Genomic DNA, 19,131 nt, shown 5'->3' with positions numbered 1-19,131 from the left:
TACTCCTCACATGGCTATTGTCTTGTTTGTAATTTCACATAGGTACGGTCTTGTTTGTGTCTGTCGTCACGTATCGTCTCGCGCTGCGCACGTCACTGGTCTGGGCCACACATGCCTCGTAGAATAAGCGGCAAAAGACGGTTGATAGGCATTTACGACGGACAGTAGAGAGATGAAATGAACATAATTTTCCCTACAGGTGACGAAGTGCTTCAGAAGGTTACAGCATGATAATTCAGCATTGATCACTTTTAAAAACGTGCGTTCCAGGCCACTGGACCCGCAAACTTGGGCCTGAGCGTTCAACTCGGACATCACCAAAGCACCGATTTAAGTCCAAGCATGGTCAGACATTTTCATTACTGAGGCCGATTTTCTAAAGTTGCGCAACAAACGCAACTCCGGCGCCTCGTGTCTAACAATGCTGTGATGGTAACGCAGTGCGATTGTCAAACTTAAGGAATCGTATGCTTATCGACCCCTGGAGACGTAGGTTCGACGAATAAAACAGTGCGTCTTCCAGCGGCAGCTGGGCCACTTTTCAGTTTTGGGTGCTTTTTCATCGCCAATTTATGTAAATGATTGGGAGCCGAGTCGAGGACTGGACGATCAAGCAAACCTCCTTCCACTTCGCTGCAACGATATATCCTACTTCATTGCGAAGAAACCTAAATTAAGGTGCTATCTTTTGTTAGTTATCAAGCGGTCCTTCATTTCAGCAGCATAGTAGTCATATAAGAAGGCATCTGGATGGGTTCCGGGGCCCCGGGGGGCACGTGCCTCCTCTGATCGGAAAGTAAAGACGTTCCTTCAGAAGCCGCCCTAGGGATCCGAAGGCGCTCTTCCACACGCCTTACACGTGTACCCGGCACGGGGCAGAGCAGGGCAGGGCGTATCATGGTCATGAACACTTGGAGGTGCCCCAAACCTTGGCGGGAGGGGAAATGGCGCCCCGAGGACTGAAACGGCGTCATTGTGATCTGTGCATATAGCGCGAAATCCAAAGGGATGCCTTGGGAAATGAATAGTAAATGGGCTGTGCTTTCATCAACTAATACAAGTGGACATTAGAGGAGGAGCTGCTGAGTACGGGGCTGAACTAGATCACTCGTGCCTAGCACCGTTCCAGGCCCTCACATCTAAAGATACTTACCCCCGCTTCCTGTAACAGATGCAGATATACAAATGCATATGCAGATCCTTATCTATGCCATGAAATATATTCGATCCAGCTCTATGTTGTGACTACTGATTAATACAGTGGTGTGGCGTTGTCAGAAGTTTACGGAGGAAATGGTGCTTTCACACGCATTTTTTCACGTAAGCACATGAAGCGAGTCAGGTGATTGAGACAGCAAAGCACCGTACGCGGCGCCACAGTGCTGATCTCGGCCTGCTGTTATATTCATAAGACAGCTGTTTGTTCTACTAACAAATGCACGACCACCAATCAAAAACGAATCACAGCGGCGGTTTGAAACAAACGAGAAGTGATGAGGCGCTGGAGCAGATTAAGAGAGGACCCGGCGTCGACAGACAGAGGGACCGGCCCGCTCCATTCCGCCGCTGTCAGCCCAGCAGGGAACGCCCTCCCGCCACTCTAGCGACGCTCCTGGCACAAAGGACCCATCTGTCCGGTGGGGTGCGATCAATCGCGCCGGTATGGATCGAGCTCTGCGGTCGGTCCCGCCACGCTCGAACCGGCCGCTAAACAAACGTCGGCGCGGTGAGGCGTCAGATTCGCCGCGACAGGCGCGCGGTCGAGTCCCGGTCGCGTGCCCGCCGGCCTCCGTGTCTCCGGCCCGGCGGCGGGCGGCGCCCGCAGCTAGCTCGGATCGGCGCCGCTCGGATGCCGCGCCGCCCGGCCGCCAGGCCGACCGACGTGTCAGAGTCCATCGAACAGGTTCAGAGCGGGCGGTAATTGTGTATCCGTGCGCCTGCCGGCCGTGATTGGCGGCCCGTTACGGCGGCCGGGGTCGACCGCCGCGCATCCGTAATGGGACTGGATCCGCCAGCCGCTCGGCAGGGCCGTCTGGCGGGGTCGGCCCGGCCCCCGGCGAGGTTGACGACCAAGAGTAACGGGCCATCGGCGATCCGTCGTTTCGGACGCTCATTAAGCTCGGCCCGGCCCTCGAGGCGGCCGGGTCATGCCACGCGTGGTGAGCGGATCCAGAGCAGATGTCCCACGGTCGACCAAAGAGCCGGACCCGCCCGCGGACCGCCGTCCCGAGCGTGGGTCGGCCGCGCGCCTTCACACACATGCTGGGATGCCCGGCAATTCAGGGATAATGAGGAGAGGTGGGCGTACCGCAAAGGAGCTATCCGGGAGAGCTGTGTCTGGCTTTATGGCGGAAAATTGGCCCGATTTGCCTGTTGTGTGTTCGTATTTGTGCTTTCATGTCATAGCATGTCACACCATTAGCAGCTTAGCTTGAAAGAAACAATGGTCAGACGGTACGATACGGTCTGCAGAAGTCACACACCACTCTCAACTTACCACCAATAACCTCCGACACAAAGCAGGTGGAACCCCCGACCGAGTTGTTTGATCACCAGACCAGCCAGCCAGATCACCAGATTGATCACCAGACCAGCCAGCGGAGTCTCGTGCCCCTCTAGGGTACAGCATTACGTCATACATGACGCCGTAGGGGGATGGGTAAGTGCAGGCCAGATGCCGACGTGCGTTGCGATCTTGCCAAAGCTGCATTCCTGCGCCGACGAAGCTAACGGTTGCGGTGGCTTCTTGTGCACCACATTGCTGGTCTTGCTCTCCTGCAACAGACTGAACAGGTCAGGTGCTCACTCTGGTGAAGATGACGTAAAGCTTACCTTGAGAGAACACTGGCTGAGCCAGGTTGAAACTTATCACTTGTAGGGACTAACCTTTGCTCTTGTTCACAGCCATGATGTAGCTCTGCACGACAACAGCTGGATACTAGGAACTCGAACTACCCGTCATAGATAAGTGGGATTCTTGGGATGAAAACGCTCATTCGCTCGGTCTTGCCTGTCGTAGTGGTCGCCATGGCATATAATTGGGATCCAGGTTAAAAAAACATGACCAGCGAGTCGTACTTTAACAACCAGTTGTGTAATGACAGTCTTCATGGCTTCTGGCTGCTGAGAAACTCCAATGGGTCAAACCCTAGCCCTAAAAAAGGGTCTATGCGACACCCGCAATACCTCTCCGGCATGGTGTACAATTGCGCTCAAGTTTTCAGCAGCGCATGGGCACCAATTGATTTTTTACGGTAACGGAACACACAGCGGGGCAGCCGGAGAGAGCAAGGGCACGTTTCCCCCGTTAGTTTTCGACAACCTAAGCAACCTGCAGTTCCGGCTGGGACCAAGATTAATGACCCGAAAGGCCGGCCGGAAATGGTATTCAGAGGCTCCGGCCCGCAGCGGCGAGCACTCCAGTACCAGCCAGAGGGCACTGCACGCTGATCAGAAGGTCCCTGAGTCGATGAAGGCTTATGTGTCGGTCAAACACCACCAGTGCCGCACAATCGGTTCCGTTTCGGTATGGACCTAAGGGCCCACTTCCCAAGCAGCTACAAAGCCGGGGACAGCGATTTACACTAGTCGAAGTCCCTGTATTTGAAACGGATCCACAGTGCGTAACGGGGGGCCCGTTGTTTGCAAGGGGCTCCGAGCCGACCAAGGGCGGTGTTCGATGAGGCCCGGAGGAACCCGGGTGGCCCACCGGAAGCGACCATCAAAGACCCGGTTGGAGGAAGTAAGGGCCAAAAGGGTTGGCAGTAAGTCACATACAATATCTCCGCCAGCAGGGCCGGGCCTGAAATATCAGTCAGAAATCCTCTTGCACCGTTTGAGGACCCCTGGGACAATGCTGGTGTCTAAGTCGACCAGAGATCACGAACACCGAACAGTTGGCTCCCTGACGGTCTGAACCCTGGGGACCCATTTCCCAAGCGGGAGGAACAAGGCCGAGGGCCGCGATGTCTATTGATCTGGGTCCCTGAAGTTGTGGTTGGGGCCCTTATGTCGTTAGGGGCCCACAGTGCTTAACAAGGACCTTTATGCCAGATAGTGTCGCCGAGTCTGTCACGGGCTTTGTGGAGTTGTGGCGAGGGCCTAAAGGGCTCCTCAAGACCAGAGATCAAGGGGCCCATTGCCCGATCTCAGATGTCACTCAGAGGGCCTCTTGCTTCGATTGGAGAACCCTGGAATGGCGTGGGCTTCTATTTCGGCCAGAGACCATCGACACCGACCAGTCGCCTACGTATTGGTCTGGGCCCTGGGGATCCATTTCCCAAGCACCAGCAAGGTCGGGCCCCCTATTTGCATTTTTCGGGCCCACTGATACCATGAGGGTTTCGGTCAGGAACCAATAGTGTCTAACGTGGATCATATGCCGGCAAATGGCTCGAGTCACCAGGAGCTGTGTATGTGGGGGTCTGAAGGGGCCCGAAGGGTCCCTCGAGACCGAAGATCAAGGGCCCGATGAAATCGGGCCCGACACCCCAGCTGTAATATCAGGGCCTGAAATGGCAGTCAGAAAGTTTCTATCAGGACTTTCTTGTTGGAGGTTTTCTATTCCTATCATACAGGGCCTCGACACGGAGCCAAACAGTCGCATCCTTGTCAGTCTCAGCCCTTGGGATCTATTTTAAAGATAAGAACAAAGCCGGGCCCCGTGATTTTCGGGCTCCGTTTTTGTTCTTGTCGCTGACATCGTGAAGGGCTCTTCACACAATAAAGCGGCATCTGTCTCTGTCAGGGACCATAGTGCCGAACAGGGGTCCAGTGACGGCAGGTGGACCCAAGTCTGCCTTGAGCTGTGTTTGAGGAAGACAGAAGAGGAGCTGAAGGGTTTCTCGACATAAGAGATCAAGGGCGCGATTGGAAGGGTGAAGGTCCCGAAGGGCTGACTATAGGTCTCATTAAGGACCCCCGCCCGTGTAGTCGTGACCTTAAATGTCGGTAAGAGGACCTCTTGCGCCGACTTGGGACCCCCGCGACAGTGCGTTCCTCTGCTTCGGCCGGGATCACAACACACAACAGTCTGTTCCGTATCGGTCTGAGCTCTGGTGGCCATTCTCGAAGTGGTGATGAGGCCGGGCGCGCGATTTACATTGGTCTGGCTGCTGTCCAAATACGGGACTCCTGTACCGACCAGGGGCCCACAGTGCCTAACAGGGTGTCCTGTCTCAACAAGGGGCCTCGAGTCGGACAGGGAAATATTTGCTGAACAGGGATGAGGATGGGACCACGAATGCCGGAGGGCCTCTAGCGTTGGTTAGGGCCCTTTGACATGGGCTCTTTGACATGGTAATTTATCATGAACGCTTACATTGAAACAATGGAGGGATCCTGTGTCAGCCAGAGTCCTTAGTACCGAGCTGTGGGGCCCCCCAGTACAATTCCAGCATCAGCCCGTTAAGCCGAACTGGAGCCAATGTGCCAATTATTGGACCACCTGCGGCGATCAGAGATCTTGTTGCCTCAATGAGGGTTCATACGGCGATCCGGGATCAACTGCGTATATCAGAAGGTCTCCCGTATCAGGAAGATGACAAATGTAATATGATGTTTCAACGTATGTATTATGTTATTACGTTATATAATGTTATATTATGTATTATTTCAATACATAACAAATGTATTATGATGTTTAAAGCCCCATTCCATGTTTGCCTGCGAACGCTCATTCTTTTGCAGAATCGACTAGTGAAACAGATTACATAAAAGAGCTTGAGCCTGCGCGCTCGCAATCTCGGGGGCAAGGACAGCAATGACCGGGGCTGCAGTGCCCGCACAACCAAGCGGTGTTGGCCACTACAAGTAACATCGATCGACGGGCACCGTACGCGCGAAAACGACCATCGTGAAATAATCATTCCGAAAGTCTTTCAAAATTGATTCGTTCTGGTGAGAGATTAGACCGGGCACATCTTTTTAGAATTTTGAGGCAACAGCAACATGAAAAAGAGAGATTCTAGCTTTACTCTTTCGGCTTCACCACCAGATTCAGACACCACTTCGCGTGGTGCTGTAAAGATCAGTCCGTTCTTATCATCAATCCAAAACTCGCGCAGGTGAAAAGCACGCCCGAACTATCTTCTAGATGTAGGCATAAATGTTGTAAATCGTCCTAAGGTACTTCTTTTAGATGCGTCGCCATTTTCACCCATCCGTTTGTTGGGGCTCTTTATTAGCTGCGGGGCCGACGCTGAGCGGCAAAAGAAAATTGCAACGCCTGATGTCGAGGTTTTTGGTACTAAGATTTGCGAGCGTACATGTTTAAAGCTGCTTTACGTGATCCTTGTCACTAATTGAATCGGACTGAATGTTGAAAATTTCCAGACAAACAGCTTGGCCATGTTAATACAAGTGGCTAGTACATTTCGATCTATAAAACATTCGCAGAATTCTTAATTTCTTCTAGGAACCAGATCAAAATTTTGGCAAAGTCTCTGAGTTCTCTCAGCTTAGGAAGAGACCGCAAGAACATGGTATAATGAAGAGCACCGGAGATTTATTTCATAGAGTCGTTAAACGCATGCTTTCTTCAGTGTAGTTATTGACTAAAAAATTCGGGCAAAATTGGTCTTGCGGTAGCTTTTGGATTCTGTTTCAGTTATACAAGGTTAGAAAGGAAAATAACTGAGAGCATATTCTGCTTAACAAATGCACAACATTCAGTGACTTGTGGGTGGCTCTCTCACTACCAAGGGTCGTTTTTCAGCCCTAAGCCCCCTTGCCAAGGCCATAACCGTGCCCCTCCATGTATATATATATATATATATATATATATATATATATATATATATATGTATGGCAGTGTTGTTAAAGACCTTGGCGTAGGTGCATTTCATAAGCCTTTTCTGCACCTGCTCTGGTTTTCTTATTGCAGTTGTTTGTGTATCATTAGGACTAAAAAATAACTCGCCGATGTTTGGCATCTATTGGTTGGCCTGACGTTTCAGAATTACATATTCCAGTTTCAAAAGTACACCCATGCAGCACACAAGTGCATGATTGCACGTTACAGTTAGGTGCAACCAGTAAGGTGTAACAATTGGGTATAGTGGAGCTTAGTTCGATGATCAAGCCGTACAGAGTCTAAATTGGGTGGTTTAGTTTTTAGGGGCATAATAACGCAAGCGGCAAAACTCGCACTAAGTCGTAAAATATGCCATCTACTGATGGGACCGATCTTTCCCAAATAAGGTGAAGGGTGACTGAGGGGTTGATTTGCGGAACATCACCCGAGACAACCTGGCCAGAAACACAACCATCATAACGTCATCATCAAACATAAGGGCGCTTTATGTTCTGGAGGCTGTCACGATCAAAACACCGTCACCGGAAATGAGCAAGCAAACCAACCGCTCGATCACCTTTCGCCTTATGTAGCGACGATCGATACCATCAGTAGATGATGCATCTTTCTATTCAGCACGTGTTTTACCGCTTGAATTCTTGCACTCCTAAAAATGTCGACCACCTAGTTTAGATTCTACAGTTTGATGATCGAACTGAACTTGATTATACCTAATTGTTGTACCATACTGGTTATACCTAACTATAACATGTAATCATATACACATTGCTTGCATGCTGTATGTGTGCATCTATGAGAACGGAATATGTAATTCCGAAAAGTCGGGCCAACCAAAACATGCCAAACATCGGCGAGTTACTTTTTAGTTTTTATGATGAGCAGACAACCGTCATCAGAAAACTAAAGCAAGTACAGAAAAGCTTATTAAAAGCACCTAGGCCAAGGGATAGAAGACAATTTGCTGCTTAGCTATATCAATATATATATATATATATATATATATATATATATATATATGCATAAATTAGACATTCATAATAGAAAATCCGACTCATAATTACCGAACTTAACTATGCAAAATCTTATTAAAAAATGTCTCATGGTGAGACGTAATGGAAGCCTTCTGGTCACACTCCGAATCAATAATCATTTTTTTACAGCTATGGGCAATGAAGGAGCGGCACGATACCCGGTGCAGTTAATTACGTGCTTGCTCTTTGATAGTGGTCCGCAAAAATATGAAACACCAAAGAATGATCTGTCAGCTATTTGCTATACTTTTTGGTGGCTTATCAACCCTCGTCAGGCGAGGGGCTCTGACAGGCTCCCTGACGGTTTTCTTAAATAACTTGGCATGAGTGAAAGACGGGGTGCTGTTTTGTTAAATAGCGGTAACAATGACATGTCTAACCCCTTCTGTCAGTTTGATAGCATCTGGTGTCATGTAAAGGTCATGCCAGTCAGATTTCTTACCAAATTGACAACTCAGCTCACTTGCTAGTTTACGTTCATCTGTACGTGCAATCGATATCAACGTCAGTGACGTCAGTCTTGGAGACGGGGACCACGCTTTCAAGGGCTCGGGAACTCTTTTCAGTGCACACCTAGTTTTACGCTCCACTATGTCACGCAGGCTATAGTGATATCCACCTGACCTACTGACCTTGCGTCAGTGGCATTCTCGCCGCTTTTTCGTTCGCCCATTCATTTGTTATGTCCGAATTTGTTGCTCGCCGGTGTCATAAATGCTGGGTTGCACCCAGCCCAGTTGCAATTGGCGCCGGAAGGTGTGGTGCGGTGTAACGTGCCCGAGACTGTGTGGTCTGCATACTCCCGACACTAACAAGTCTCGCTGCCGGCCGGCCGCTCGGTGCCACCATTGCTCGGTGCAGCGGCGCTAATTTGCTGCTTTTATCAGGACCTTGAGCGCCCTAAGATATATTTGGGCCGCCTTAAGTTGGTGTGGTCCTTAATAGATTGGGCTGAGGCATGACACAACTAAGGGAAAGGTACAAGGTAGGTTAAAGGTACGTAGATATCCCGCAAACCTAACTCTATTAAGTAACATTCTCTGGTCATGAATGCCCTGCTACATTTTGAATGACGGGGCTGTGTCCGTTTTTATTCTTTGGGAGAGCCCTTTCCCCACCCCAATGCTGCCTTGGGCCACTAACGCAGGCGTGGTCTCCAAATATTTGCAGCTGAAATGTTGCAAAACAGGAGGAAAAGCTGCATCTTACACAAACCAACCAATTTTTGAGAACTGTTCGATGGCCATGACTTCCATGCTGCCCAAGTGAGGGACTATGCCATCAGCAACTCAGCTATAGGACAATAGGACAACAATTTTCGTTTGCTGACATGAAATGGGCTAAATCCGGTGATGTGCCCATAAACGACCACATGGTGCCCAAAGTGCCCATCAGCGACAAAGAGGGCATTATTGACTGGAGCAGAATCCAAAACAAGTCGGGTCATTTACCTATTACTCGATTTTGCCATTTTGCTGCCTGTTTGAAGCTTTCGTAGAATTTAGTGCGCAAACATTTTGACACCTTAGTGAGTTGCAAGGGCGAAATTATAGCTTTGCCATATTTCATACCTGGTATGGGATGTTTTCAAACACATTCAAAGGGGGTGTCCCACCTTTGGGGCGCGTTCTAATAGCACGCTCTAGTGGAACCTCAGGACCAGTTAGTTTAATAATAGCACTGGGCAGTGTCATTGCAGCTCCAACAACACCTAATATGGATATCAGCTTTGATCACATTTTAGTCCAAAATATGCTGTCAAAGCATTCTAACAACACTGCGCTTCTTCTCCGCAGTTGCGGCACGTCATCATGACAACTGTCGAGCGCACCTATACGGATGCGAATAAAAGAACGCTTATGATTGGCCCAGCGGGTGGCAAGGGCCTGCTACTAAGACGTGCACTGGCTGAAGTTTGAACCGGTGCGTCACTATGGACCATGTGATGCTTGCATGCCCAAAGCCAAAGTGCGTCTCGAATAGAGCCGCTGTAGTTAACGCCATAGCGAAGAAACCAAGGCCATGGAATAACGTTCTTTAAAGTCGCGGGATAATAGCGTCACATTTGCCTATATTCTGGTCTAAAAGAGTGTTTGAAGCTTTTGCAGAATTTATTACACAAACGTTTTGACGCCTTAGTGTGTTCCAAACAATGAAAAACACGGAAGCTGAAAAAAGAGAAACAAAATTGTATTGCTTTCACAAAGGTGATCAGGGAGTCGAATGAGATTTGGACGGGGAGCCGAATGAGATTACAGGAGCGGCTACTTCAAATGGCAAATCTGAGTTGATCAGAAGGATTTCGAAAAAATGGTATCACCGATGAAATTGTGATGCCAGCAAGATTTACTGCCACAACAGTAAATCGTGATGCCAGTACGGATACTGGCATCACACGTACGCATCTGATGTAACCATAAGTGGTTACGTACAAAAAGGTGTTATACTCCCTTTAATAGGTATGCGCAAGAGTTGTGAGAACATATTGAAACCGCTTAGAAAAGAAAATATGCGTTTTCAACCTTACGTTTGTGTAAGTTGTCACAAAATAGACATCAATCTGAAGCAAGGTCGCCCAGTTTTCGTAGGGCCCAAAATAGGTTTAGGCTTTCGCTTCAGCCACTTTTTGAGGCACAGCTTGGACACCGCATGGTAAAGGATAAATGTGACACGTGTCCATGGCCAAATCTTGTCGGAGTTGATATGGGAATCCTATGCGTTATTTGGCAGTTGTTTTACTACATTCAACTTTATAATCATGCTTTTCCGCTTGCACACTAATTTTTTAAGATTCAGATCCGCTTCGCTTACGCCTTAATCAAATTTGCACGCGGTGCGAGTAGATTTTCATACTTCGGTAATTAGCCAATACTTTTTACATCAATTCAACTGGGTAGTGTTGACCCTGTCTGTTGTCAAACACCGCAAGAGGCTCAAAAGATCTCAAAGTCAATCCTGTCTTTCTAGGTCCTACCCTTAATCTATGGCTATTAGTCACCGAACCTGGTTTAACTGAAGGTCCAGATGAATTCAATCTGGAAGGCCTTCGCTACTTCCGAACCAATTAAACGACTTGAAAAGGCAAGGCAATTACCAACGATTTCAGTCATCCGAGCCCCACGCTACGCACAAGCGACGGTGGCGTCACGATGCGGCCGACAGTCACACTACACACTTCCCGCTAGTGCTGCCACCATAATAATCACGGAGCGTTTCGTGTTCCACCATCAGGATTTCCTCTGAAAATATTTACGGAGGTAAAATTTAACCATCAAATTTTCTAAACACGCGGCCAGATGGCCGGCTGGACACTGCAAGCTCGGGTGGGGAAGGGGGGGAGGGGGGAGGAAGGAATTTCACCCTGCTGATATTTGAAAAACGAAGATAACTAGAGACGCCAAACTTGCAAGGTTGGTCTTTTCGGTAGGCCCGTATGTGAACTAGCCCGTGTCACATCTTGAGGCCCCATGGTAATGACACACATATCACACATGATCAAACAAGGTCAAACTCCACATCGGTGGCCAACGCGTCCTCAGGCCTCCTCATGTAACTATCTTGGACCTAGGTACCTGTTCTAAGAAAAAGGTCGCTGATGTTCAGCTGACCCGAAATCAGCTCATCAGCGAGATCATCATCCAGGTCATCAAGACCAAAATCAGCTGACCCCACACGGTTTTGATCCAGGCTGGCGGCACCACCCTGGCTCTTCCATGCATCTCATTTATGATGTGGTCAAATGTCTGTTCCTAAAACGCGAACATAAACTCTGTTTGATATCATGACGAATGGTACCATTTCGTAAGAACTTGCCACGTTTGCAATGAAGGAGAGCATGAGCGTAAAATCTACAGGTTCCGAAGGTATTTATGTTTTGTTGACATTACACCGCGGGGGCAAGGAAAGCTCTTTCAGTACGACGGTCAATAGCCATCGTTGGTGAATTCTTTCAAGTCAACGCTGAAGGGGCCAGTGATGAACTTTTACAAAGTTGGGTGTCTCAGCCTCACGCGGCTCCCCCAGTTCCTGCGCCACTGTCAGACCAAAAATGGAAAAGCATGTTTTGGACTGCATCCCTCTCAGGATTTTTGAGACTCCAATAACCGCAACATTGGCGCGCGCTAAAATTGATGCAACTTGGGAGCTTAGACAATAGACAATAGTACTAACATTTATATTTAGCATTATCATTCTTATATTTAGTACAGTAGTATCAGCATTGATATAACATTATTAAGACAGTAGTATTAGCCTTATTTCCCGAAGAAAAACCAAGAGAATGAATTCACTTCGATAAAGGCATCTTGCCGAAATATCAACTTAACTATGTTTCCATTTTCTGGCTTTTCTCCGAGGAATAAGGCTAATACTACTGTTTTGCCTATACGAATAATGTTCCTCGCTGATACACTGAACAACTTATGCAATTTGGGAACCTATCCAGTTTATTTTAGGCGCGTTTTATATACGGTGAAAGGAAAAAAACGCATACACATTGTAAGTACTTTGATGCCCGTGTTAGCTCCATCACTGAGATGAAATCTACCGAGTTTTGGGTGAAGTGTGTTTCTGTGAGCACAAAATCAAAGCTACATTTGCAATGCACTCTTATCGTACAAATCAATGTTTGTCTACACCAAAAAGCGTGCTATAATACCAGTTGCCACAATAAACACTGGCATAAAATTATACCTGAATAATTGAGTTAGGTTTGGGATTTTGAAATTGTACGTTAATATTCAGTAGCAGTGTCATTTTGCGTAATGATTGGACGAGGGAGGAGGGCTAAAAGTATGACAAACTCCTTCCTCCCAATTTGTGTTCCTCCACATAGATAATCCGCTTTGTATTGATTACCTATAAAAGAGTTATAGTCAGTTACTTGAGAGTCATACTAGTCGTGGCCTTCAAAAACAAATTTTGGACGTAAATCAAGTCGAAGAAGAATTAATGTTGCGATACTGAGACAGCGCCAGTACACAGAGATGGGCACCACTGCTATTATGGAATGGTGAGCAGATAGCTTTGGCTACCACGTACTTCCTTGTAAGTTGGAGACAATGCTTTTCATCTGACGGCATATATGTATTAGTTAGAGTGGTATCAGGGCTTTCCGACTGTTTAACTGGCCTGTGTTCTTTGAGTTTAAATCATTATAAGAGTAAATATTTATACGTGATCCAGTGTGATTTGTGTGAGAGTGTGGCTAGGAGCCAGACATCAGGGGCGTGCGATTGCGAACAAAGAAAACCAATATCCACAATCTAATGTTTTTGAAAGAGCCCACAAGAACCAGGAGCCAGCCCCATAGTCTCCTAAAACGGCAATGGGAACGGGCATGTAGGGTGTCGTCTCGCCAAAAGAACAGGTGAGAGCCAGAATCGAGGGATTGTTTTGCTGAAAGAACCTGTGAGAACCAGGATTTAGGGCTTTAATTTGGTGAAGGAATCTTTGGGAACCAGAACACAGTTTTTTTGTGTGTAGAAAACGGTGAGCTGTGAATCAATGCTTAATAGTCATCTTCATTGTCACCAGTCACATCTTCAGTCACAGCAGCCACTTGTCACTGAAGCCTGAAATAAAGAACTTCTAATTTTCCTTTGAGCGTAGAAAACCACGATTCATCTAAAAGGTCACGTAGCCGTAGATCTGTCATCATAATATTCTTCGACCTGTTATGAATCGGAACCACCGATTCATAACAGATCGACGAGGGCTCCGATTAAACCCTTTCTTTTCCCATGACTGTACGACACTTTTGGAACAGTTTCTTCGGGCATTTGGTTTCATAAGTGAAACAAAAACTAGCGTCTCACTTCGGTGAAGTGCTGCTCTCCCGTCACGCCCCGGGTCAGCTGCCTACAGCCTGGGCGGGCCATTCGGCCTACGGACGCCGTTATGTGCCGGGCCTCGGCGCGTAGCTGCGGGGGCCGATGACCACAGCTAGGCCCGTATGGTTTGTTTTCTGTCGGGGTCGCGTGGAAATTTCTGTTTTATAATGGAAATGGAGGTGTGTGTATGCCCAGCAGACCAAAACAAAACCCGAGGTGTCTACGCAGTGGTGCTGCACGAGTTCGATTGGCTACACAACACGCTACAGAATTATGGTTAATTAGTATAATGTCGTACGACGGGGACCTATTCGACCCGTTCACTACACATTAGATTCACACCAGCTGGTAAACCTTTCCGCCCTGCCCATCACAGGACCAGATCGAGCGACCACACTGGGAAATAGTGCTGAACGGCGGTTAAGAAGCCTTTGCGCGGACACCGGAGTCGCAGATATTGGTCGCATCTTGCCCACATGGTACAAAACTGTATTCGTTTATACGTAACAATAATGGGAGCATGTTGGTACCGGTACGAGTACCAGGCATTCGATTATATTCACGTATATACTCCTCACCATGTATGTCTCATGACACTAGATGCCCATGTAACCTTGGCTGATTTGCAGAGGCGCCCTTACACAACTTCTGAACACAACAAGCAAACTGCACTATTTGTAAACGTCTTTCTCATCCCTGTACTGAAAACAATTGGACAGGATCTGCTTGCTATCTCACGTCTGTACGACATTTTCCTGCTCCGCCTGCTGCTTGGCTTCTTCCGTCTCCGGCTTCTGACCTCGGGTTGACCTGTCCCAGGTGTCCGGTCCGTTCTTGACCAGCAGGATCTCGTACAGCAGGCTGACGGGCCGCTCCACGCCCGGGAACATGTACCGCTGCCACACCACCTTGTTGTACTCCCACTTGACTACGTTGAAGCCTAGATCGTGCAGGTGGTGAACCGTGCTGTTGGCCCAGCGGTAAAAGTCCATCTCCGGCCTCGGGTCCAAACGGTAGTGAATCTCGAAGCCGATCTGCTCCACCTTATCCAGCACGAAGTCGCCATCGCCGTCCAACAGCTGCTGCGCCAGCATGTCAAATTCGCCACCTTCGGCGTCGATCTTGAGGTAGTGGATAGTGCGATTTTCGTGACCCAGCATCTTCATAATCTGGTCTAGTGTGTGGATCCTCCAGCCGTACACGTTGGTGTGGTTGTTCCTTCCGATGCCGATGTGGTGGAACGTGATGCCCGGGGAGCGTGGACCCTCGGGATAGTCAATGGTGGGGTCAAACGAGTGCACCTCGCAGCCGAACCGCTCCATGGCCTCGTCGAAGCTCCAGTCGTAGTTGATGCCGACAGAGTAGACCAGGCAGTCATCCGTCGTAGCCAGCTGCAATGGTTCGTCTAGACAGGCGTACTTGTCTCCGTCCTCCAGACAGCCGACGCCGCTGGCCAGGCCTCCGAACGTCACCATCCGTTTGCAGGTGCTGGTGGGCTTCTCGGGCCAGTCGTAGAGGTAGCGGAACATAGCCTTCTCCGCCTCCGTGAAGGTCCGCTGGTCGGCCGAAGACCGGTCTCTGATAAAGGACCGCTGGTCAGGCATGCTAAGCCAAAGATGGAGCGGAACATCAGCTGTGTGCCTGTCCAGAACATGTAAAGACCCACCAAAACAGCGCTGGATAAAGCTGTAAGACACGCCCTTCATAGAAGACTTCAAGGGACGCGTTGGGATGGTGATGCTTGTAGCCACGGAAGTGACTAAAATAAGCTAAAACTGATACTTCTGTGACGAAATGCTAGGTAACAGCAGAGTTTGGTAAATGTTGTATTAACAGCTCAAACAAAGACGATGGTGATAATGTCCTATGCAGCCCCAGACCACCAGTGCCTAAGGGCGTGTTCTACACGATCACTCACGTGAAGCAGCTGAGTGGCTCGTGTCCTCCCGCCGACGGCGCCGTCTTCGGCTGGGTGATGACCTGGTGACTGCCCGAGGGCACAGCGTCCACCACAGCGGCGGCGCCGGAGGTCACCAGGCCGGCCGTCAGCAGAGTGTACAGGGCCAGCCGGCCGGGCAGTGGTTGGCACCCCATGGCGGACCGCCTAGGACTGACGTCAGGTGTGCTGGGGGTAGGAGAGATGGTCAGTATGTTTGCCTTGGGCTACCTTGGACTGACGTCAGATATGCTGGGGAAGGGAAGGTGGAAATGGTTTAGTTACTGTCAAAAAACAAGACCATCCCATCCAAGAAAGGCCATTCTTGTATTTCTTGTTGAACAAAACATCTATGTTCACCCTGCCACTTGATTCCTTCTAAAGTATTTACGAAAAGCTTCGCCAACCACCACCCTTGCCGGTCCGTTAGCGCGAGCCACCGTCGTACCTGAACTAATGATGGAAGCTCCCAATGGCTGATAACGAGGTGAGGTGCCTCGAAAATCAGCGTCTCAGACGCGCAAAGTCTTGGAATACTCTTTTTTACAATTGTGTTAATCTCATTCAACAATGCCTCCCGATTTTACTTGTCATGGCACGTTAAATCTCACATTTTACGCACATTGCCAGGTGTCTGATTTCGGTTTGTTCCCTCTCTACCGTTACGGCCAGGTATGCGGGTCATGACCTCCGCGATCAAAGACCTGCCCGACCGGCGGCAGCAGGCGAGCACTTGGCGCTGGCCAGCGTTTGAGCCCCATGTGGAATCTGTCAGGGGTCATCGCCCCGCCACGTCTCGCCAAGAACCGCCGGTACGGTGGCAGCAGGGCGGGAGACACGGCAGCCTTCATACCAGAACGAATGGCGGGCCGTGCCGGCTTGGTAAAGGTCCGCGCACTCCTATGGGTTTGATGCGTGACGACGGTTTGTCGTGTGCTGTCATGCCGCAGTTGGCCGACGTTAATGCGCATCTGTAAAGGGACCTATCTGTGCGGAACTTATCTGGGTCTAGTAGCTGACAAAACCACCAGATTGTTGTCAAAATGTGGGGAAAATTTGGAATTCACAACCTCATAGGCTTTTCTTGGGTGCATGACATTTGCTCGACAATAGAATAAGACCAAGGAAATAGATGAACTTTGCTAACATTCTGTATCGACGCACCGAAAACGACAAACACACCATACGAAGCCTTCAGCAAACCACGAGAAACGTCATAAACACGGAACTTGCTGTGACATACAGCCATATATATATATATATATATATATATATATATATATATATATATATATGTATGTATGTATGTATAAACCAGACCATATGTGAATTATTGGGGTAACATACATTAGAGGTGAAGGGTTGACAATTGGTGCCAAATCACAGCTTGTGCTTATGGAGCTACAGTTTGGGCATGAGACAATGCTGCCGTTGTATTTATCGGCTAATGGTGCAAACTGTCAGACGCATACCGACTCTGGGCCGCATAGGCCAGTGCGCACTAGCAATGTCGGTATGGTCTTTTGTGCTGGCGAGTCATTTAATGTTTTATGTAAAATGAGTATAGTACCTAATCAGCACTGGATATTTGTATGCAATTGTTTCGTCACAGTTCAAGGAACCGACGAAAGCCCATCGTCAGACTGTACTGCGCTTGTATCTGTCATCATATCTAAGACACTTACTTTGTCACCTTTACGTAAGATTAATTCGCATCTATTTGCCACAAATATCATCCCCAAATCGGGCCTCCAAAAATCCAACAACAAGAGCTGATGACTTCTTTGACGTATTGGTGGCAAGTCAGGCGGGGGAAGACATGGCATGACAGATATAAACATAGGCCATGGCAGATACCAGACGCCAGGTCAAACTTTAGCACTCGATCAATTCAGCCAGGCGGGCGTCCTGTCCGTGCTGCCCGCCTGCGCTGATCGCGCTGTGGACTCACGTGTGTCGCGGTCGGTCTCGGCGCCAGCTCCCGCTCCTGCCCAGCCCCAGTCCGAGACTCGTCTGCGCCGGCCTGGCCGGCCCACCGGTATATGCCCGGCGCCGGCGGCGGACTCTCCATTAACGGCACTCCAAGGCTGGCGGCGGGCACGCAGCCCCTCATTACGCCAGCAGCCTGGATAATTTTTAGATTTGGGGCTATGGTCCAGTTTGAGAAAGAGGCCGAAGCTGGAAATAAGCGGTTCATACGGTGGATGACGCGATCGCCTTCAGACCGGATCGAGACGGCCGGCAGGTATCCCGCCAACCGGCAGATATTGTGCCAACCGGCAGATATCGCGCCAACCGGCAGATATCGCGCCAACCGGCAGACATCGCGCCAACCGGCAGATATTGTGCCAACCGGTAGATATCGCGCCAACCGGCAGATATTGTGCCAACCGGCGGATATCGCGCCAACCGGCAGATATGGCGCCAACCGGCAGATATTGTGCCAACCGGAGGATATCGCGCCAACCCGCAGATATCGCGCCAACCGGCAGATATCGCACCAAGCGGCAGATATTGCGCCAACCGGCAGACATCGCGCCAACCGGCAGATATTGTGCCAACCGGCCGATATCGCGCTAACCGGCAGATATTGTGCCAACCGGCGGATATCCCGCCAACCAGCAGATATCCCCCCCAGCCGGCAGATATTGTGCCAACCGGCAGGTATCGTACCAACCACTTAAAACCTGTTTGAAAGTATTGCTGCAAACTGTTTGAGTCTCCTCGGGAATACTTATCGTTTCTTGATAAATAAGCTAAGAACATCATCGTGGAATAAGAAACTAAGAGCATCCAATTTGAACGTACGTACAAGGGACGTCTGACATAGGCATATTGATTCTAGACGTTCAAGATTCCATTGCTCCGACTTCGTTAAGTGGCTGTGGTGCCCACATCCTTGCCAAAATTTGAACCAGCAGTCAAGTTGACTGAGCTGACTAACCTTGAGAGCAAACCCTACAAGATCCTAGTGAATCAATTAAGCTGATCTCATGTTGCAGTGAATGCCCATTTGGGTGCGTAGTTCTTGTTGGAAGGGTGAATGCCACTACTTTACTTTTCATACACAGATTGGACGCGTTCGATTTGATCGGTAAGGCCATCTTTCTCAAAATCTCATGCGAGGCATACAATTTTATTCAAAGCAGCCACCCCGACGGGAGGAATGCCATTGGACGCCCTACTCGCCACCATGAACGTAATGCTAAAGCGTTTAGCACAGTGACTCTCCCCGAAAGGCAATTTGGCATTGGGAAAAATCACTTATTTGCATGCTCACTTTGTCGCAAAGTTGTGCATTCAGACAGGTGTTATACCAGCGACTAATCGCGTGGTGTAGAGACACACGTGTTCAAACTTTCAACCACGCACTTCTCGTTGAATGGCTTGCCTTCCGCTTCGTCAATCAAAAACGTTCAATACTGCTGCGGTCATTCATACCCAACCCATACGAAAATGGTAAATATACCTCTCCGCAACCATGGTGGCTGGTATAACCCGGTAATCGAAATGAGCACA

The 19,131-nt window shown here is 49.1% G+C and overlaps 1 protein-coding gene across 1 annotated transcript; it reads right to left on the bottom strand.

Annotated features, from left to right (window-relative positions):
* Nucleotides 1-14,182: 14,182 nt before the first annotated feature.
* On the bottom strand, nucleotides 14,183-17,580 carry LOC119101773 (uncharacterized). Its single transcript, XM_037225197.1, has 3 exons — nucleotides 17,564-17,580; nucleotides 15,595-15,801; nucleotides 14,183-15,254 (listed from the first exon to the last, which is right to left on the bottom strand). Exons 2-3 carry the CDS (start codon nucleotides 15,768-15,770, stop codon nucleotides 14,411-14,413), a joined length of 1,020 nt encoding a protein of 339 aa, XP_037081092.1. The 5' UTR covers nucleotides 15,771-15,801; nucleotides 17,564-17,580; the 3' UTR covers nucleotides 14,183-14,410.
* Nucleotides 17,581-19,131: the final 1,551 nt, after the last annotated feature.

The sequence above is a fragment of the Pollicipes pollicipes genome, unplaced genomic scaffold (genome assembly GCF_011947565.3).
Source record: "Pollicipes pollicipes isolate AB1234 unplaced genomic scaffold, Ppol_2.1 Scaffold_4881;HRSCAF=5763_pilon_pilon_pilon, whole genome shotgun sequence".
Lineage (NCBI taxonomy): Eukaryota > Metazoa > Arthropoda > Thecostraca > Pollicipedomorpha > Pollicipedidae > Pollicipes > Pollicipes pollicipes.
Note: the sequence above shows the minus strand (reverse complement) of the source record. Positions and strands in the feature narration are given on the sequence as shown.